The sequence below is a fragment of the Gouania willdenowi genome, chromosome 6, assembly GCF_900634775.1.
Source record: "Gouania willdenowi chromosome 6, fGouWil2.1, whole genome shotgun sequence".
Lineage (NCBI taxonomy): Eukaryota > Metazoa > Chordata > Actinopteri > Blenniiformes > Gobiesocidae > Gouania > Gouania willdenowi.
This window is the reverse complement of record NC_041049.1, coordinates 3,064,064-3,087,069: the sequence shown is the minus strand read 5'-3', so window position 1 is coordinate 3,087,069 and position 23,006 is coordinate 3,064,064. Positions and strand designations below refer to the sequence as shown.

The 23,006-nt window shown below is 37.5% G+C and overlaps 1 protein-coding gene across 1 annotated transcript in view; it reads left to right on the top strand.

The window, feature by feature from the left end:
* The window catches only part of pawr (PRKC, apoptosis, WT1, regulator), a 58,129-nt gene that overhangs the window by 26,646 nt on the left and 8,477 nt on the right, over positions 1-23,006 (top strand). Inside the window, exons 2-3 of the mRNA XM_028450602.1 lie at positions 8,442-8,567; positions 20,093-20,127. Coding sequence (XP_028306403.1) covers positions 8,442-8,567; positions 20,093-20,127 — 161 coding nt within the window. The remainder of the gene's footprint in view (positions 1-8,441; positions 8,568-20,092; positions 20,128-23,006) is intronic.

Below are 23,006 nucleotides of genomic sequence, written 5' to 3'. Positions count from 1 at the left end.
GTTAGTTTCACTTTTGTTATTCATTTGTCATTTCTATGCTTCAGATGTGTGAAGGGAACAACAGGCTGAAATTATACAAGATTATGTAGAGCAGGATTTTATGCTAGACTTTGTCATTTTGTCTTTTTCTTATCATTTTGTGTTTTTTGAGTAATTTTCTTGTTGTTTTGTATATTTTACTGGTTTATTCATTTATTTTGAGTGTTTTGTCATTTTGTGTGTTTTTTTTTGTCATTGATTTGTGTGTTTTTTTGTCATTGATTTGTGTGTTTTCATAGTTTTATGTATTTTTTGGTTTATTTGTGTGTTTATGGTTAATGGTTTTGTATGTTTTTGTTATTTTGCATATTTTAGTTGTCATTTTGTGTTTTTGGAGTTATTTTGTGTGTTTTTTGTTGTCGATTAGTGTGTTTTTGTTGTTTCATACATGTATATTGTTCCGGTTTATTTATATGTTTATGGTAAATTGATTTGTGTTATTTTGTGTATTTCTGTTTGTCAATTTGTGTGATTTTTGTTAGACAGTTTTGTGTATTTTTGTTGTTATTTTGTGTGTTATCGTTTGGCATAATTATCTGGTTCATTTACATGTTTATAGTGGTCTTTGTAGTTTGTGAATAGTGTATTTTTTCTTCACATTCTTGTATGCTTTTTGCACATTGCAGTGTTTTTGATAAACCTGAATGTTTAGTAGAATGGTTTAATCACTGTGTGATGCTCATGCAGTAAATCTGGAGGCACTTATTCTGCCTGTTGTAATTTACTTTATTTAACTAGTCGTGTGCGAAGGTGCCGCCTAAAGTTTACCACCATTGTTCCTTTAATTGGGCTGCGTTAGCTGGGTGGAGTCATTGTTTGTTTACATTGAAGTCAAACAAACCAGGATGAAGAAGGAGCCACGCTCACATGCTGCATGAGACCATTATCATTAAAGGCTTCTGTTATGTAACCGTGGCAACCTGTGCTGTTGTGCTTCGTGTTGGTTGTTAGCTTTATGCTGCCATCTTACTAGAGACATAAACAACACTGCTTTTGATGTCTACTGTGATAATGTATATACTCAACACTTTTAGTAATATTGGTATTATTATTTTAATATTTTTCATCAAATTTTATTAAGCCAAGTTGAGTGAAATTTTGCCTCACATGCATTTTTTGGGGTAAAAATCACAAAGTTACACACAATTTGTCTGCACTAACAGGTGGTCAAAGACAGAGGTTCTCAACCTTTTTAGCCCCCGACCCCCAAAATAAAAGTCCCAGAGAGCAGGGACCCCCACTGTAGCTGAAGGTGGACATGAACATGAACATTGAAGAACAGTCATGTGGAGACAGGACCATCTATAAGGGGGAATAAAGGGGAGAGATTTTTGGGGTCCAGCCATAAAGTCAGTAAAATGATGGTCCATTGTTCTATGAATCTGTGATAACCACATTTATTTATTCATCTGAATAATATCCACTGTTATCCAGGAATTTTACTTTTTATTTAGGCCATAGCATATATAATCATCTTAATTAGAAATAAAATGGCCTTCAAGTGGCCAAAAATGGTGGAAAAGGTGGTGAAATGGGATTTTAAAAACAACAGAAATTGGTTAAAGTTGCAAATCAGAGTGGACAGAAACGGACAGAAAATGTGGTAAAAAGGGTTCAGAAGTGTCAATATTGGCTTAAAAGTGTGAGAAATGGGTTTAAATAGTCAAAAAATAAGCATGAACTATGGTAAAAAGAATTTTTTTAAAAGTGACAATAGTGTCTCAACATATGTGACGTTAGGTGGAAAAGTGGAGGAAAGGGTTTATAAGTGCTGAAAATGTCTTGAAAGTGGGGAAAAATGTGCAGAAAAGGCATTGCAATGTGATGTAGAAGTGTCAGAAATTGGTAATGTAGCAAAAATGCATTAAAAGGAACAAAAATATGGCAAGAAAAAGTGAAGAAAATAGGTTCAAATATGGCAAGTTTGGTGGAGTTGCAGAAAAAGTGTAAAAATAAGCAAAAATGTGCTCAAATTGTTCAGAAAATATTCTTAGTTTCTTGAAGGCATCTGGCGACCTCCCCTCCCTGTGTCTCGTGACACAGACCCCTAGGTTGAGAACCACTGGCTAAAGAGACGTAAATCATGCCAGTTCTCACAAAAATGCTGACATAATATGAAGCGTCTTCGCGAAATGGAATTATCTCTGACACGACTAAACCCTAAACCCACATGTTTTGGGGAAAATATCACACATTTTCACTGTTTTTCACTGTAAAACGTGGGTTTAAATGTTAGCTTTAGCAAGCGTAGTTTGCTTCGGTGCATTTTTGCTGTGTATAAATATAAAATTAATGACTATTTAACTCTATTTACCATGTTAAGCATGTTTGGCATGATTGTATAAAGTTTAATAGCCTGTAATGAGTCTGATTTGGAGAAAGATGATGAAATGTAAACAAAACTGACACTGATTTAACACTAATATGAAGTTGTGAACATCTACGTCCTCCATCGGACACTCTGACCTCATGTTGAGGTCCCGTGTCTGTCTGAGCAGATACCAGACATTCCTCAGAGGTCAGAGGTCAACGCTGTAACGCTCTGATAAAACACTCCATGAGATAAGGTGTTTATTAACCCTCAGCGAGGAAGAAAATCCTCTTCTTATCCGTCACACTGTGGAGTGTAACGAGCTTTAAAAGAGATTTAACTTCCAACCATTCAAAGTGTCGAAACACCTCGTGAATTATTAGCAGCAACTTGAGTCTGTGTCTCTCTGAGGGACAGACAGCACATGTGAGTGAGTGAGCAGATGTTTTTAGACTCTTTCTATTGTGGGTCATGTTTGTGTGAGATGCTGGGAGAGATTAGAGGTGCTACAACCTAGAAGGAACTGGTTCTTAGCATTCATCACACACTGACTTTTTCTAATGCACATCAGACACACACACACACACACACGTTTCATCCATGTTGGATAACAAATGGCAACAAAAATACACAAAACAACCCAAAAAACACACAAATCAACTCCAAGAGTGCACAAAATGATCCAAAAACTTTATTTATAAAATGATCCAAAAAATACTCCAAATATGCACACAATTACAACAAAAATACATCAAAAAACAAAACCACAACAAAAATGCATAAAACAACCACAAATACACACAGACAGGAGTACACAAAACGAGAAAACTAAACAGAAAATACCACCCCCTAGTGTTATGTGTGATTAATAGATTCTCTTTAAAATAGAAGCACAGCATTTTACCTGTGCTGTATGCTTTCTATTATTCCTAATGTGCTTTTTGAGCGAAACAAAGTTAGTATATATATTAAAAATAAAGGACAAGAAAAATTAATTGTGTAGCAAGATTTTTTTTTTTTTTACTTTCCATTGAATCTATTGTTTTTTACTATTTTTTGTGGCCTGAGTGACTTCAATAATCAGTTCATGATGAACCTCTTCTCTTGATTTGCAGTTTCTGCTTCTATGTCTGCAATGACTCAGCAGGTTTTTAGCACATCTCTGCTGACGGCGCAGGTATCAGTGAAGCGCGACCTCACAGCGAGTCAATTAGAGGTGATGAGTTTTCAGGCAGACCTGTGAAGAAAACACACACACACACACACACACACACACACACAACATGGTAATAATAAGCTATCTCGATAAAACTCATTGGCTTTTTGAAAGATCCGTGTTCAAGAGTTCTCGTAAATGGTCAAGATTAAAAAGAGTCAAAAGATCTGGTTATATAGTGACTTCATTAGGCGACTCCTCAAAAACAGTCATGACTCAAACGAAAGGGTTAAAGGATCCGGGTTGCGACTCCCCGTAAAGAGTTAAGATAAAAAAAAAAAAAACTCAAGAGACTCAAAAGATTATATGACCTAGATAACAGGTCAGGACTCAAACGATTCAGTTAAAGAATCCGGGGAGCCGATTCCCTAGAAACAGTGAGGACTCAAAAGATCTGGTTAGAGGATCTGGGTAGTAATTCTTCGTAAATGGTGAAGATTGAAATGACTCGAAATGTTTGCTTATATGACTTCGATAACAGGTCAAGACTCAAACGATTCCGTTAAAAGATCTGAGTAGCTAACTCTCTAAAAACAGTGAGGACTCAACAGATCTGGTTATAGGATCCGGGTAGCAACTCCTCGTAAATGGTCAAGATTAATATGACTCGAAATATTTGCTTATATCTTGACTTCATTAGCAGACTCCTCATAAACAGTCAGGACTCTTATGAACTGGTTAAAGGATCCAGGTTATATGACTTAGTTTAGCCGACTACTCAGTCAGGACTCAAACAAACTGATTTATGGATCCCAGTAGCAGACTCCGTAGAAACAGTCAGGAATCAGGACTCCAACGATCCTGTTGTAGGAACTGAGTCATTGAGTCACTAGACACAGTTAAGACTCTAGAGATCTGTTTAGAGGACCCATGCAGCGGACTCACGTGGAACCACACAGGACTCAAAAGATTCGGGTTAAGAACATGAATCGTAAGGACTCGCTCCGGTACTAGCACCTGGGTCGTGGACACACTTGGAAACATTCCGGACTCTAATGATCCGGATCAACTCAGAGTGACTCAGGTTTAGCTGAATACTTTAACTGAATGGAAAGAGACTGGTGACAGAGTTAGTGGTGAGAGGAGTTCCATGATTGGTCCCAGAGCCCTGTGGGCGGAGCTACAGATCCACAGGTTGCTAAGTGTCTGCATCAGACTGGAAGCAGCGTTCCCTGCTGTAAACAGGAAGTGGGAGGAGCCTCATGGTGTCCGTGACTTGGCGAACGGCAGAGAGATCTCAGGAACTGATGCTCTGACTTTTGGCTGCTCTTTGCTCATATTCTGGGAGGAAAAACTCCTTAAATCAGTGGCTGTAATTCAAACGTTTGCTTTGTGGCTTCATTGACTTTGATAAACGAGCCGCGTTCATCTTCCTCCGTCGGAATCCATCACAGCAGCAATTTACAGCTGAGGAAGATTAGAGCCTCAGGAACACATTTCAAATGTGAATTCATGAAAATGTTTGTAAAAAATAAAACAAAGCAACGACAGAAAAACTAATCTTGTTTTAAATGACAAAATAAATCCTAAAAATGTTTTTAACTAAATTGAGAAACATAGCGTGAAATAGAAATAAAATAATGAAATATATGCTTGATAAAATAGGAAAAAAAGACCAATAGATTCTCCATTAAAATAAAATAAAAGATAAATCTGCAATAGTATTAAAACTGTGCTGTATAATTAAGATACAGGGTAGAAAACTACAGAAAACACACAATGCAATCTGCATTGTGTGTTTTATAAAATATAGAAATATTGTCCTAAAATAAACAAAGTAGAAAAGAGCAACTCACTGAAATAAATTTACCATGAAAATAAAATAAAACATAAAAGATAAATTTGCATTAAATTTAAAAATGATAAAGGACACAAGTATATAGTTACATATAAATATATTTTCTTAAAATAATCTTAATGTATTTTATAACAAAGTCAAATGAATTCCCCAATAAAAGAAAATAATATAAATCTGCGAAATCTGAATAAAAAATAATCCTAATCTTACATTATTTGAAATAACTGACAAATTAACAGACATTGCAAATAAAAAAGCTGATAAATTCATCCTAAGATAAAATTTAATTAAAAAAAAAGAAGAAACTAATGAATTCATCTGCAAGTAATAAAAAACAGGGGAAAACAATCTAAACGTTTAACTTTAGAATTGAATTACAATTGATGAAAAATAACAATAACACTATGAACATATTAAATCAATAAGAGTAATATCTCTAGTAACAGAGTATAAAATATACCTAAATAAGATCTTAGCGATGTGCTAAACACTGCCTCTGGTGGTGATGGTTGGTGTTACAGGAGATCATCATCAGTGACTGACTGTAAATATGAAAGGTTTATATTCTCATCAGAACCAGGAGTTCTTCCTGCTCCGAATGGTCCACAGTCCAAGGTTTGGAATCATCAGAGGAATGTAGCGTCCACATTTCAGCGTCTGAGGAGCTCAAACCTTCCTTATATGGTCGCTCACGGATCGCTGTGTTTGGAAAACGCTCGACTCTTTGGGTCCAAAAAGAAAAGGAAATGAGCTGCGAGCGGCTCCAAAGTAAACCCAAAGCTTCTCAGGCTCACATTGCTCAGCGCTGAGTCACTGCTCAGGCTTTGACTTTTGACCTGATAACACAGGAAGTGGCTCTCGGTTCCAATTGTTTACATTTTTATTAAAGTAAATGTTTGAAGGCACAAAAGTTTAAGAAGCGGGTTTGCTCTGATTTACCGCCAGACCACTTTTATCACAGCGTGGGCCACAAAGTGTAATTATTAACATTCATGTTAGCATTAGATAATAATAATAATTGATCTGAGCATTTAATAAAGAAACAAAGACTTTGTGTGTTTTTGTGGTTGTTTCCTGTCTTTTTGGAGTTAATTGTATATTGTAGTTTTGTGTTCTTATTGTTGTTGTTTTTGTTTGTGCAGTCTTATTGTGTATTTTTCTGTCATTTTGTGCATTTTTGTTATTTTATGGGTTTTTTATCATTGGTGCATATTTGTTGTCATTTTTGTGGCTTACACAAGACATTTTGTTTATTTTTGTCATTTGATGTGTATTCCTTGTTGTTGTGTATTTTTTGTCGAATTGTGTATTATTGTTTTTTGTGTGTTGTCATTTTGTGTATTTTTGTTGCCTTGTATAATTTTCTGTCATTTTGGGTATTTTTGTTTTTTTTCCTGTACTTTTCTGTCAATTCGTGTTTGTTTTTTGTGTGTGTATTTTTCTGTCATTTTGGGTATTTATTTGTGTGTATTTTCTTATATTATGTATCTTATATTGTGTATTTTTGTCATATTGTGTATTTTTGTCATTTCATGCATTTTTTTTAGTTTTGTGTATTTTTCTTGCAGTCTTTTTTTGTTTATGTGGATTTAGCCTCGTATTTGATTTATTTTAATGGTTTAACTGGTTAATTGATTAGAAGCTGGTAAACCAAACCTGTGTAGTTGTGTGTGAGTGGACTGGACTGGTGTGCCCTGTATTACATCACACTGTGAGCTTTGAGTCTTTAGTTTGTAACACGTGCATTCCTCTGGGTCACAGTCTGAATGCAGTGAGAAACAGGAAAAGCCCATTGGCTAAGCTCCGTCTGAACCCCTCCTCCTCCACGAGATAAAGGCAGGAATCCACTCAACACTGGAGGGAAACCTCACTCCTGTCTGAGGAATGTTTGCACTTCACTCTTATTGTTTTCACACGACATTCCTGTAAAAAAAAAAAAAAAAAATCAATTCCCCTCTGACGATCTCAGGGGGTTAAAGGTCAGACTGTTGTTCCGAGGCTCCTGGAAGTGAAGTTGATCACGTGGGAGGAGGATTAACGGGAACCCTGGATGTGCTCGTCCACAGGTCGCTGCCTGTTATTGTGGGAATGACCCCCACTGTCTCCGTAGATCAGTCAGTGCGCGCTCACGTGTGTAAAAAGAAGTGACAACGCCGCTGCAGAGGAGAAACCTGAGACACACACAGAGGGAAGGATGGAGCCTGAGGTTCACACACACACACTTTAGAGACTTCATTTCCTTTTTTACAGCTTATAACACCATGAGTGACTTTTTAAATCAGTCATAAAGCCCAACGCTGCCTGTTTTTGTTCAATAAGCCACACCGTGACACTCATTAAGACATGGGGGACACATTGGCCCTAGGGTTGTACAGCCCCCAAATTCAATGTAACATGAGCATACAGCAAAAAAACACACAAAATGAGAGAAAATTACACCAAACGACAGTAAAATACACAAAAATGACTCGAAAACCACATAAAAGAACAAAAATGCACAAAATGAGAGGAACATTTATAAAATGACCCAATAAATACAGATTACAGCAACATAAATACACAAAATGAAAGAAAAATGTACAAATTCACTCCAAAAACACACATTAGAACAATAATAAAATGCACAAAATCACTCCAAAAATATGCCAAAGAAGGCAAATTAACAAAATGACTCCGAAAACACACATTACAACAAAAAAAAATGCACAAAATGACTAAAAGAATAACAAAATGACTCCGAAAACACACATAATAAAAACAAAAAATACAGGAAAATATACCGGTACAATTAAAAACATTTGTTTTATAATAATTTGGATCGCTGTAAGATTACCTGCTATTGTTTTGTGTGAATGTGCAACAATACGGGTGTTTTTTAACCTCACTGTTGGTAATTTTTCAGCCTCATCTGAAAAATATGTGTGTATCAGCTGTATCACACTGTGTTCCTACAGCAGTGTGACCCTGAGTGATGGGGAAAAGGGCATTTTTTCAAAATAAAATACATAGGACACAAGTAGAAATAAAATCAGCTTCTTATTTATTTAAAGTTTATTATTTTTATCTCGTTCTTTCAGAGCCTGGACGAGCTCGATGATGACGATGCTGGGGAGAAGGACAGGAGGGAGGAAGAGGAGCTGGTCCAGGCCAACACCTTCCAGAACGAGTCCATGTCAGCCGAGCCCGACCTCGACTCCTCAGCGGTAAGACTCAGGGCCCCCCAACCCCTACGGACCACTGGTTTGTGTTATTGTTCCATCCTGGAGTCCATCAGTACTTAGTGCGCGCGTGTGCATTGCATAAATGGCGTGATCCGACACACGTCGTCAAAATAACTTATACATTAAGGGAGGTGAGGTCCTTCATATTGACTCATTATGTCAGATTTTACACGAGAAATGACATTTCTGTCTCTGACCATCTGTTTACAAAGAAAAATTACGTGTAACTGTAATATTTTAACGACACATGCATGTAGGGTTTAGTATATTCAATGTGTCAAAACTAATAATAATAAAATTATATAAATTATATATTTTTTTAAATAACAATGTATAATCCAACCCAAAATGTGCATTAATGTGTTTTGTTTTAGGTCCAAGGTTTGACTATTGAACATTCATTCATGGACGAAAATGTATTGGCAATTATTCCAGAAATTACAAATGTTTTTGGTATACACGTGTTTATTTACTTTATGTGCATTGAAAAAAAAACATAAATTGACAATAATTTCACACAAAATAATAATAATAAAAATATAACATAATTTTATTTATACATTGTAACTGGCTTTGTTTTTAATTTTTATTTTATGGAACATTTTGTATATTTTGGCTTTTTTTCAGCTTGTTTAGCATTCTTTCAATGCACATAAAGGAAATAAACACGTGTATAGCAAAAATATTTGTAATTGCAACTATTTGTGGGTGAAATGGTGTATTTTCTGGAGACATTTTAGAGGTGATTAAATTTTTTAATTACAACAGCAACAGATTTTTCCAATTGCAATTACAAATATAATTACGTCATTGTAATTATTTATCAATTAATTGATTACAATTATAATTGAACCCCAAACTGGTATCAATACTTTTGTCCATAACTTCAAATATTAGAATATGTTTATTTTTCTGACAAAAACAATGCAGTGCCGTCATTGGAAGTGTTTTTTTTAATGTTTTGAGACTGAAATACAGCATTTAAATCACCACTTATAATAACCACCATCATATCTGATACTCCCAACGTGCATTCTGCTCAAAGCTCAGGTAGTGTCAGGAGCGAAGCCGTTCTCGTCTCAGTAAAGATTCTGTCACAAACTAAACCACAACCATCTTGTCTTTTCTACCTCGGGAGCAACAACAAAGTGTGTAGAAAAGACTTTGATCATAGTGGCCAGAGTAAGGCGCTGTTGCTCTGGGAAACACCAGGACAGAGCTGTGTCTGAGTGTTTCATCAGGATGTGGAAGGACGCTGTAGCTTTGAAGAAAGTTCAACAGGCTGCTCAGCAACAACGTTATCACCTCCTCACCAAAGCATCTCCTAGCAAACCTTTATTTACAAACCACTAAATAAATACAGAAATAAAGCACCGTTTGTATGTCAGGTGTATCAGTTGAACTGGTGATGATTATAATTGGTGGCAGAAACAGAGCTTTAATGCTGTTTACATCAATGTTCAGTCACAAACAATTAAAAACGCTTCAGATACCAGTTACAGTGTGTTTCAGAAAATCTGTCAAACTGATTCTTGATTCAAACCAATTCTCTATTCAAACCAATTCTCTATTCAAACCGATTCTGTATTCAAAACTGATTCTTAATTCAAACCGATTCTCGACTAAAACCAATTCTCTATTCAAACTGATTCTTGATTCAAACCAATTCTCGATTCAAACCGATTCTTAATTCAAACTGAATGACGATTCAAACCAATTCTTGAATCAAACCAATTCTCGATTCAATTGTTTGTGGGCGCGCGCAGAGTGTTTGTGTGTGCGCACCACAGGTGTGTGTGTGCAAGTGCAGTGTCTTTGTGTGCACACCACGAGTGTTTGTGTTCGCGCACGTGCCAGTGTTTGTGTATGACTTGCGTGTGCGAGCGTTTGTTTGTCACACGTCAGACACTTTTATTTCAGTTTAATCAGCTTAAGCAGGGTGTAAATGTGCTTTATAGATAAACTGTTTTTAAAAAAAATCTGATTAATCGATTAATTTATTGGCCGATTAATCGATGATGAAAATAATTGTTAGTTTCAGCTCTATTGGAGAACTATGTCCAGTCGTGCAGTCGGTTTGTCCTCACATACATCATAGCAGTGTTTGAGTGTGTGTAAATGTCACTGTTTGAGAATCAAACACCAAACTGTGGATCTAATAAAACAAGACACGTTTTTGTTCCAATCAGTCGTGAAATGATGTGAGAACATAAAGACTCCAAAAGAAAATAAAAGTCGAAGATTGACACGCTCACAATTTAAGTCTTTCATGTCTGATGAATGCGGCTGTGTGATTTAGTTGTATTTATTTAGTTATTTATTTTCTGGCTGCGAGTGCAACGCTCTGATTTTGAATATGAAATCAGGCACAGGAGGATATGAAGAGCGCCCAGCTGTGCGTGGAGTGAAACAGGCGGCGCTCCGTGTTTGTTTCCAGCTCCTCTGAATGACGGGAAAATTGCCATCGGAGCAAAAGAAGAAATGGAAATCAGCGCTGCTGCTTTGGAGTTACTTTTCCAAATAAAGGATCAACCGTTATTTATCAGCGACGGGAAGATTGTCACACAAACGAGTCAAAGCTAAAAATGTGTGTTTACGTAAAGTTAACGTCAACAAATGACACGTGTGTGTGTGTGTGTGTGTGTGTGTGTGTGTGTGTGTGTGTGTGTGTGTGTGTGTGTGTGTGTGTGTGTGTGTGTGTGTGTGTGTGTGTGTGTGTGTGTGTGTGTGTGTGTGTGTGTGTGTGTGTGTGTGTGTGTGTGTGTGTGTGTGCGTGTGTGTGTCAGGTTTTTTCAAAGGAATTTTGAAACAATACTTCTTTCTCCTGGACGTAAATACATGTAAAAAAAATAATGTCTGTATCGAGAACAAATGTGAAGAAGAAAAAAGTCGATGGTGAAAAAACAGTTTCATTATGAAAAATTGTCCACTGGAAAAAATATTGTTACAAAAAAAGTCAACAAAAATGGCAGTTAAAGATAAAATATACATTAAAACAAAACGTCTGTTTCAGGATTTTTTTATTTTATCCATGTCCATGTCATAAGAATATTCTTTTACAAAAAATTGTGCTTTGCGAAAAAAATGTTCATTGCATAATATTGTTACAAAAAATGGCAGTTACGGATAAAATGTACGTTCAAACAAAACTTCTGTTTCGAGAATATTTACATTTGTTTATTTAAGTCCATGGCGAAAGAATAGTTCTTTACAAAAAATGTTGCACAGACACAAAAATGGCCGTTGCATAATATTGTTACAAAAAAAGTCACAAAAACGGCAGTTACGGATAAAATGTTAACTAAAACAAATATGTCTGTTTCGGGAAAGTTTTTCTTTAAAGTCCATGGCAAAAAAATAGTCCTTAACAAAAAATAGTGCGTTGCGAAAAAAATGTCAATTGCATAGTATTGTTATAAAAAAAGTCACAAAAAACAGCAGTTACGGATAAAATGTACGTTAGAACAAAACGTCTTTTCTTCCGAAAAAAACGTCTGTTACAAAATAAAATGTCGTCTTCTAAAAAGATGTTCCAAAAAGAGTTACTACATTTTTGCTGCTACATTATGAGAAAACAGACAAAAATGTGCCCTATGTTGAAAATAAATAATGAATAATAGAATGTCTGTTGTGAATAAAAGGTGTAAAGGAAAAAAATGTCCATTGTGGGAAAACATTTATTTTCCCAGAAATTGTGTCATCTTTGGGTTCAGGAGCACCCCTACACAGCCAGAGTACTGCCTGCCTCTCATTAACGCTTTTTCACTCTGGTTTAATGATGAGTCAGCAGTATCGAAACACGTTACACTCACATTATGAACTTCATGTTGATTATGGAAACTCAACACTTGTAATATTTACAGTGCCGACAAGTTCCTCTAATTTCATAGAATGGAAGGAAAATTTTCAAATTATGTGAAAAACAAATGTCGACTTTTATTATTTTCCTCTCCTGACTGCACGTCTTAGATGTCCTCACTGAGGCTGGTGTTCTCTTCTGTACCATGTGGACACACGTGTATCTGATATGAAGGCATATGTTGCTGCTTATCAGACCTCAGGTATGTAAGGCCTCCAGGGAAAAACCTGTTCCTGGATCCAGCCGCAGTGTAAGGAACATTCCTGGGCATCGTCTGCTCCCGTTACAGAGCCAAAGCCGGCTAACAAACAGCTCTCATTAATCAACTCTCATTAGCATTTGTAATTAGCCTGATTTCAGAGCCAGTGCTAATGCAGTGTCGGGTTTTCACTCCTGTAATGACATTAACTCATGTTTACACCACACGTACGTTCACTATTCAGAGGATTACAGATATACAGCTAAAAGAACGTTAAGATAGGATAACTGGACATAGAATAAGATAAGATGGTGTAGGACAGACTAAAATAACAGAGAAAAAGATCATATAGATTAATATGAGGGAGATTAAAATAGAGTAGAATGAAATCATGTAGATAAAGTAATTACGTAAAGATTACGTAGAATTAGATAACATATAATGTAATGTACTAATGATATAATGTACGAATAAAATAACGCAGAATAAGGATAGATTTTACAAGATAGAAAATGGCGCAACTAGAGTTGATGCTGAAGTTCCCATCAGCGCACACTCAACCAAATCATGTGTGGAACTAAATGGACTATTGAGTGTCGCGATGGTGAGAGAAAACAAAAAAAAAAAACGGGGCAAGCGGTGAGACTCAGCATGTCCGTGTGGAGGAGGAAGTTGCGTGTGGGGAGAATGACGGGGGAGAGACTTGGAGGAAGGCCAAAATACAGTAAGCAAACCATTGAACTCTGACCTAGATAGCAAAATAATAATAATTTCAAAATCAAAATTCTGGTCTCAGTGTTGTTTTTGTAGTTTTATAGAAGGAAACCAATGTTGAGGTGTCCCTAAAGCAAAAAAAAAAAAAAAAAAATGCTTCAAAGTCACTGACAGGTTTTTTCAGAAATAAGTTTTTCTCCGCTTTTTGTCATAAACTGACAATTTGTGTGAAACTTGCCACTTTTCAACTGCTGATTACGGAAGAACAAAACAAGCTAGAAACAAAATTTTCTTGAAAGATCAGTGAAAATCATCTAAAACGCCTGGCATTATGGGGTTGGCTGCTCTGAAAATGGCTGGCAGTGAATGAGTTAATCTAATAAAACTATGACTTTATTCTCAAAATATTACGACTTTAAACTCGTAGTGCTCAGATTTCTTTTTATTTTAATGTGGCCCTAATAACAAATATACAAATGTATCATACACGTATGTGGCAATGCAGTATGTATATTCTAAAGTGAGAGGACGGGGACAGACTCTTGAGGAACACCATGGGTAAAGAAATGTTCTCTGCATTTAAATGGGCCAAGTTAAACGGTAAAATGTAAGAATTAATCCAACTGAAAGTTACTCATCTTGGAAACATCAACCTGTTCAATGGTTTGCTCCGTTTTCAAAAAATAGCCACATGGCACATTTTCCTTCCTTTGTGGGACCCCAGCTGCTTCCATTCCAGGTCAGCTGTGTACGGTACATTTTGTTGTTTTATTCAAACTGGGCTGTGGAGGTAAAGGAATATCTGCACATTTACATTTAGACAGCTTTCCTTTTCTCCACACCTCCGGGCAACTTATTCTAACAGATTTCTGTGAAATGAGTGGTCTATCAGCGTGAGAGAAAGGCGGACATCTTTAAAGTATTCACGATAAACGTCATTTCAGGACAGTTGAAGGTAAAGTCTGAAATTACAGACACTGATAACTCTGGGCTGACATCAGTGTTGGAATGCATTAACTGGTAGTGTTGTACTATCACATTCATTCAAAGGTCTTGGTCTTGTCTCGGACTCAAAAGCATTTTTTCTCGGTCTTGTCTTGGATTCTGGGTTTTCTGTTGACTTTATTAATGTGATAATAAGGAGAAGAACATGATAACACACACTTAGTGACACACACTATTTTGTTACTGAACTTGTTCAGGCTGTATATTTTACGTTATTTAGTCTTCAACTGTTTCTGATTAATTAATGTTGAAATTTTGATGAAAACATTTCCCATTGCCTAACTGAATGTTCTTGCCTTTTGTGTCAGACACCTGCAAAAACTGGGACCATCCATCTTATTTCTAGTCAGAAATACCTCTCAACACTTACTGTTCATTCACTTGACAAATACTTTTTAATGCTCAAGTTTAGTTTTAGTTTTAGTGAAAGTAATCAATAAAGTTGCAGACACCTTATTTTTGTTTGTCAAATGTATTTAAAAGAATCTGAAGAGAGAATGTTCTTTCACTGTTCAACATTGTCATGGTTTTTGAAATAGATTTTTATGGCCTTGGTTTTTGCTTGCCTCGGGTGTCATCTTGTCTTATATCGGTCTTGGCTTGTCTCGATCAGTCTTGGTCTCGTCTTGTCTCGGTCTATTCTTGGTAAATGGTAAATGGACTTGATTTATATAGCGCTTTATCACCACACTGAAGCAGTCTCAAAGCACTTTACATATCAGCTCATTCACCCAATCACTCACACATTCATACACCAGTGGGACAGGACTGCCATGCAAGGCGCTAGTCGACCACTAGGAGCAACTTAGGGTTCAGTGTCTTGCCCAAGGACCACTTCGACACATAGTCAGGTACTGGGATCGAACCCCCAACCTCTCGATCAGAAGACGACCCACTACCACCTGAGCCACGGTCGCCCTTGGTCTTGCGTCTTGTCTCAATCTTGGTCTTGCTCTTGTTTCAGTCTCTGCTTGTCCCAGTCTTGGTCCTGGTCTTGTCTCGATCTCGGCCTTCTCTTGGTCTTGTCTCGGTCTCAGCCTTCTCTTGGTCTCGTCTTGTCTTGTTTCAGCCTTGTCTTGGTCTTGTCTCTGCCTTTTCTTGGCTTGACTCGGTCTAGTCTTGGCTTGTCTGGGTCTTGGTCTTGTCTGGGTCTTGGTCTTGTCTTAGCCTCAGTCACCTCCCTGCATGTTTGTTGTTATTAATAGGGCTGTCACTTTAATGCGTTAATTTGAGATTAATTAATTACAGGAAAAATTAACGCGTTAAAACAAATAACGCCATTAATCACTTTTTTTTAGCACTCCAAACAGCTCAGAACCATTCTTATTTCAAGAGTTCCCGGTATACCCATAATACTGATTTACAAGAGAGACTACCCTGAAACTGCCGAGCTGCGCAGCTTTGTTTGCATCAATTTTGGTTTTTAAAAGCTGCAGATGTAAAACCAAAGCCGAGTTGTGTGCAAATTATACAAGAAGGAGTTTGCCTTATCACCGGAGCTTTGTAGCCTTCGCTACCACCTCAATGTAGAGGCTAGCGTGGACAGTTCTAACTGCTCCAGGCTGCATGTTGCGTCTGACAAATCAACAAACTCACTGGATAAATATTATTATCAGAAGGAGAGAAAAAGCAACAAGTGTTCTTACTGTTTATAAGTGCTAAATTATAGCACTACATATGACGTTTTATTTTACTTGTATTTTCTATTATTTGGAGGTTGACAAAAGTACACATCAATATGACACGTAGCCTCTGGGACTAGTGTCAAATACAGTGGAATGTAAATGTTATACCTGCATCTGTTCAAGTTTGTTAAAAACAAACAATAAATGTCTTTAAAAAGCCACTTTGTTATATTGCAATGTTTTGATCTGTCACAATAATGTAATTTAAATTAAAATACTTCAAGTTGGGGGCGTTTCTCAGCATTTTTTAGGTACGTTTAAAAAATAAATTAATGAATCACATAGCAGGATTATTTAATCACACCATTTTTTTAATCTCTTAAAATGTTGTGCCTCGGCCCTTCACATCTGATGGAGTTGCACCGATCGGAGGTTCCTCCATCAAACCCGTGACTGTCTCTTGCTGAAGACCTCAGGAAAGAGCCGTGGAGTATTAGTCTCACAGTGTCATTCTCTGCTGAGGTTGTCCTCCCTCGGGGACGACTCCTGTCATGTCATCAACTCTGCCTTCATCCAAACAAGCCCAAGATTGTTCAATAATGAGGAGAAAAAGCACCTGAAGGCTTTCTATGAAGACACATTTATCCTTGGTGTCCTCTGTGAGCCGACGCAGCCCAAGGGAGGCTTGGACGGGGATGTATGGAGCACGTCTGCTTTTAAGGACATCAGAAAAAGCACTTTTAGTCAAAGTGGGGACGTCTAATTCAATCAAGCAGTGTTCTATTAGGGATTAAGTGGCACATTAAAAAAGCAGAAAGTAATTTCTTTGCACTAAGGAAGCAGCAGCGTTGGATACATTAGAAAGTGAGTGAAGCAACACTCAACTTTAGTTCCTATTTCTTCATATTGCATCTGATTTTATGAAAGAATTAACATTTCCGTCAAACTGACCGGCACCCGTTCATGAAAAATAATTGCATGTAAATGTGTGATATAAAGCAGCGTCAGATTGCAAAATTCTTTTGATTTTTCTCTTGATTAACAATATTGCCACTTTAAATTCAGGAAGTGAATTCGCTATTTTCCGTCTGTTTCTCTGCAATCAGAGAAAATCAAAGCCCCTTTTATACTCTATATTTTGTTTAGTACCGGATGATTTTTAGCAATTGTGCAAACTTGAAAATTAGAGGTTTTGATAAAAGTCTTTGAACATCGGTTTGCGTTAAAGTTAGTGGATTTGGGCATAAACGAAAAGAGGAATGTTTAACATGGTGTTTATTAGAGATGAAAGACACAAGACATCAGAGAGCTAAATCAACAGGAGCCAGAATGAGATGTACACTCTGACGCCCCTTGGCGTGCTCCTCCCCCAGATTGGGAATCACTGTTCACAAGGGACCCTTCACTGTTTTTACAAATTTTGCCTAAAATCTTCTAAATGTATTCGTAGATCTATACCTAACAAAACACATTATTATGCACCATATTAATTATTATTTTATTGAATTTTAAAAGTGGGACTACTTTACAGTTTTAGAGCCTCTGTTCCGCCATCTTGAATGATTGTGATTGTTGATGTCACACAGCCCCACTGCCTGTAAACATCCCATTATTTTCTATGGGAGTGAAGCATTCAGCCTGATCTTGATGCTGGAGCTGGCGGTTCCTGATTGATGGTTCGCAGCACAACTAGTCTGGGACAGTTGTAAGTTGCACTATATACCAGTTACTGAAGTGGAGACTTTAGGCAGAGAAACAGAAACCTGGAGAAGAGGCTCTCATCTATTAGTCAAAGCCAGCGCTGTAGAGTGCTCACAAACTTCTTCCTTCTAGGGTTTGTTCTTTCACAACATTTAACAATGGAACAGCAACAAGTTACCGTGCTTTTGGTGCCGTCGCTGGCTCACCTGATCACCCACAATGCCGTGCGCTCTACGTCATCGCAGATAAAACTGCAAGAAATAATACAGTATAACACAAATTCTAGCATTTAGGGCTTCTCTTAAAACACTCCCATATCAAATACAAAAACGTTTCATATACAAACAAACTGCTTATGAACTAAGACATAGTAATGTGTTTATACAAGAAAGGGTTAAATCTAACATTGGAAAATACAGCACTGTCAATAGAGCTATCTCCAGCTGGAATAGCCTTGATGCAGAGACAAAACAAGCTGCAAACTTGACTAGATATAAAGAAAAAACTCGGAACACATTCTTACAAGAATGCGAGATCAACACATCGAAGAGATGGACTATATCAACTGGTGCTGAAATCTGCAGGGAAGAAGCACGACACGAACAACGATGGAGAGGATGAGGAATAAAAAAAGACAACACTGACTACAGATGAGAATGGATCCTACAAAAAAAAAAAAAACTGTAATTGTGCTCAGAAGAACCAAAGACTGTTTGACCAGAGAGACAAGCTTTGATGTAAATTTTCTGTGTTTTAAACAGGGGACGGGACCTAGATAAGCAAAATGCTTCTCTCAAATCCTTTTTCAACATGTACAAAACAAAAAAAAGAGAAATAACAAAACTTCTGTGAATGCAACCGTGTCGGAAAAAAACTGAATAAATAAATAAATAAAATAAATAAATACATCCTGTTTTATTTGCTTCGAGAGCGTTTGCATTCACGGTGCTCCTTTATTGGAAAAGCTCCAAGTACGGCAGAAATAGTCACTTTGGAATTCCTCTTGTTTGATCCACTCTAGACTTTGTTTGCGTGTTCACACTGACCAAAGGAGGTGGACTTCCTAAGGAAACAAATCCTAATGCGTTTAAAATGCTCTAGGATACGTTGATGTAAATGCGTCCTTAAACAGTGCGTGGCTGACACTCTAGTGGCTGAAGTTAGTGAGTAATCACGGACTGTTGATGCACAAACCCTGAGGATAGAAGTCCTTTTGGGTGGGAATCCTTCAACAGTCCCTGATTTACTCGCTTAATCAGCATCTTGAATTAATTATTTAGAGCAACGTAAAGCAGCACAAGTTGTCATTTTGACTGAAAAAGCTGCTAAATGAATGTTTCACTCCAATAGAAAACAATGGCATGTTTACAGGCAGTGGAGCCTTGTGACATCATCAATCGTTATTTCAAGATAGAGAAACACAGGCTCTAAAACTGTAAAGTAGTCCCATTTTTAAAAGGTAATATAATGAATATGGTGCATAATAATGCATTTCATTAGGTGTATTTCTTCTAAGTACATTTAGATACGGTGGCTGGGAAGTGTCAGGTGAATGCATTTACAGAAACGAACACAAATGCAAACAGGTCACAACACGAATGCAAACCGGCCACAACAGAAGTGTTTCCGACGGACCGGTATTACAGTCGGACGGGTATTATGATATGATAGCCTGATATGAAAAATATAAGAGTATCTTAATCAACTTTCACTTACTTTCATACGCGTTTCAATGTCTTCTTCTTGTTCTTCTCTGTTCTGGTGGGTTAAAAACATCCGCCAGAAACGTGTCCGTCTGTAATACCGGTCCGTCGGAAACACTTCCGTTGCGGAAACCCGGTGGCCGGGAAGTGTCAGGTGAATGCATTTAAAGAAATGAACACAAATGCAAAAAGGTCTCAACACGAATGCAAAATGGCCACAACGGAAGTGTTTCCGACGGACCGGTATTACAGACGGACATGTTTCTGGCGGATGTTTTTAACCCACCAGAACAGTTAAGAACAAGAAGAAGACATCGAAACGCGTATGAAAGTAAGTGAAAGTTGATTAGGATACTCTTATATTTTTCATATCAGGCTATCATATCATAATACCCGTCCGACTGTAATACCGGTCCGTCGGAAACACTTCCGTTGTGGCCGGTTTGCATTCGTGTTGTGACCTGTTTGCATTTGGGTTCGTTTCTGTAAATGCATTCACCTGACATTTCCCAGCCACCGTATTTAGAAGATTTTAGGCCAAATTTGTAAAAACAATGCAGTATTTTGTACAAATATTCAATGTGACACAGTCTTCTTTTTCCTCTCCATAAACAATCAGCCCAAATAATGAAGGTAAAAGTGTTTGTTTAAGGTTAAAATCTTCTCAACTTAAAACTGTTCCCTTTTCTTTTCTCCCACAGGAGACGCCGAGACCTGGAAGTGGGCACCACAAGAGGTGAGACTGGTTTTATTATGTCTTCTAATGGGAAGCAGTAGTTTGGGTCATTGATTAGACTAAAACAGTTCAAGGGCATCTCTGTCCTCCTCTGGGTCACTGATGCAGTTGGTCTCGCTCTGTTTTCTCCTCCTGTTGTTGTTGTTGTGGTTGCTGTGAGATGTTTGATGGTTGTTTTGAACTGAAGCTGACAGGAAACCATCTGGCCGTCGGACACTGAGCTTAGGCCATCACTTCCCCGCCGTGGCTGGAAGGCGATGCTGGAAGTAAACGTCTGGCTTTGAAAGGATTTCAGCCCAAACTGCTGCTGTGGCTTGTGATAAGGGACTTTTCAACTTTCCCACCTAATCTCCCAACAAAAAAAAGGAAAAGAGCATGTTTGCTGTGACCTCCAGATATCCTGAGAAATGTCATCAATCAGTGTATATCTGCTGTTTGTCCAGAAAAAGGAACTCTGCATGCATTAATATTCCTTCCCTACTGCTGCCTTGGTGTTCTTTTCCCAGCATGCACTGCAGAAACGACCCCGGCTGCCCCGTCCTGTCTTATTTGCATGATTGCAGAAAACTGCTCCTGCGATCTCACCTCAGACGAGCTCGTACTTATCTTCACCTCTCTGCAAACAAAAGAAGAACCTTGATTAACACGTTCACCTGCTCCACGTCCTATTACGGCTCCCAGAAAGCGAGTTGGACTGAACCTCTGAGCTGAACTTTAAAGGTTAGAGTGAGGGTTAGAAAGCTCATTGGTTCACGTCCTTAGCTTTAACATGTCCATTTGCGAGACTTTCTACCCTCAGCCCCTCGTTTAACGAAAGAAATCCCATAGAAATGTGTGATATCGTTCCAAAACATTGTTGGTGAAATCTTTAATTTACTCCAGCAAGCGAATGCCCCTTACGTTTTGCACGAAATCTCCCAGAGGCGCGTGGTTGGAGATGCTTCTGCTGTGACGTGTCATCAGGTAAATTCAACTCTAGTTCAGCTAATACACTGTGGTACAGTACAGTACCAGAGCCTTTTCAGATTTAAATGCAGTCATAAGAATCTGAACCACTTGTTCATGACAACGCATTAGAGGGATCTTTTACTGTTTTACAAATGTGGCCCAAGATCTTCTAATTGTCCATATTATTAGAACTATGCCTAATAAAACTTTATTTTGCACCATATGAAATTAGGAAAATGGTGCATAATAATGTGTTTTGTTAGGCATAGATCTAATAGCAAGTACATTTGGAAGAATTGAGGCATAATTTGTAAAAACAGTAGAGGATCCCTTTAAAATCCCACTTCAAATGAACATTTTCAGTCACAGGATAACACAGTCACTAGTTGAACCGTAACATGAAGCGCGAGATTTTGAACAAATTAATGAACTAAATTAAATTAAACACATTTGTCAGTTTTCTTACACTTGCTAGACATTCAATCACCCTTTTTCTGGGGAAACAGAGCCTGTCAATGTGTGATATTGTCCCAAAATATGCAATGGAGGCATTTCCGTGTCATGTTGATGCTCGTTTTTAAATAAAGAGAAAGTAAAAGATGGTTCAAATTGCTTTTTTCATTTTAGAATGTGAATTTAGCCTTTTTAATTAAATTAGCTAATAAACACTACTTTTGAATTAAGTTTACTGCATTAACAATGTGGCTAATCTTGTATTTATCACAGAAAATAAGCAGCCAAGCTACGCCCCTTTCCACTGATTGGTCCAATGCATTTCATCTTTCTGCACCCAATGCCACAGAGTCCCATTTTATCTACAAATAATGATGTAAGGAGAGCAGAACAAACACGTCTGCATGTTGTAAGAGCCGCAGCTGCTGTTAGCTTTTTGGTTTTTATTTTTTATTTTTGACTCATCTTCTTGTGGAAGCTCAAAGGAAGCCTCGGAAATTGGAACATTTCTATCCAAAGCACAAACCAAACTGGAACCCCACCACGAGCCATTAAAGTCCCAGAGCAGCCGCTGCATCTTTAACATCAGCAGCTCAAAGCAAATGGAAAGTGCTTTTTGTGAGAGGGAGCACGTCAAACCAATTCCTGAATTTATAAACATTCAGAGGAAAAAATAAGGAAAAAGCTCTGGAGATTAGATTAAACATTAACCTTTATTATTCTGATAATAAACACTATCTGGAGCTTTAAGTATAGAAGAAGAGTCATCAGCTTAAGATTAAAACAAAATATATCACCTACAGTAGAAGTTTTCATCAAAACAAAAACACACAAAATGACAACAAAAAATTACAAAATGACAAAATTACACACAATGACAACAAAAATTCACGAAATGACTCCTAAAATGACAACGAAAACTGACAAAATGACAGAAAAATACAGAAAATGACAACAAAAACACAAATGACAACAAAAACTCACAAAATTACAACAAAAACTCACAAAATGACAGAAAAATACCAGAGATAATTCCATAAGTACACAAAACCAAGCAAAAAGTCTTGTTTCCTGTGTTGATGCTCAGATTGGTCATTATTCTAAATCTTGACATGAAGTTAATCAGATCAAGTCACATGTTTGTTGCCCCCGCTGTGCCTGACCTAAATCTACACACTGTACGAGTAAAGATAAAGATCTGTTCAGCAAACCGTCTCCACCTGGTTCCAGATGTTCCATGGTGCTGTGGTTCAGCACATAACTTACTATTTAAACATGGTTGTAGTTGTTGGTGTTTTTTCTGCTAAGGAGGCTGTGTCGGCTCATCCTTTCCCTCCTCCAGACCTCCTGGTGGGGGCTGTGATGGAAGGTCAGGGTGTGATATTTCCTGTCGAGGCCGATGGTGCCTAAAGGTGTGACTCTCCCCCCAACTGGGCGTAGTCGTGCACCAGTCCTTGTGTTTCTCTGTGGATAAGAAG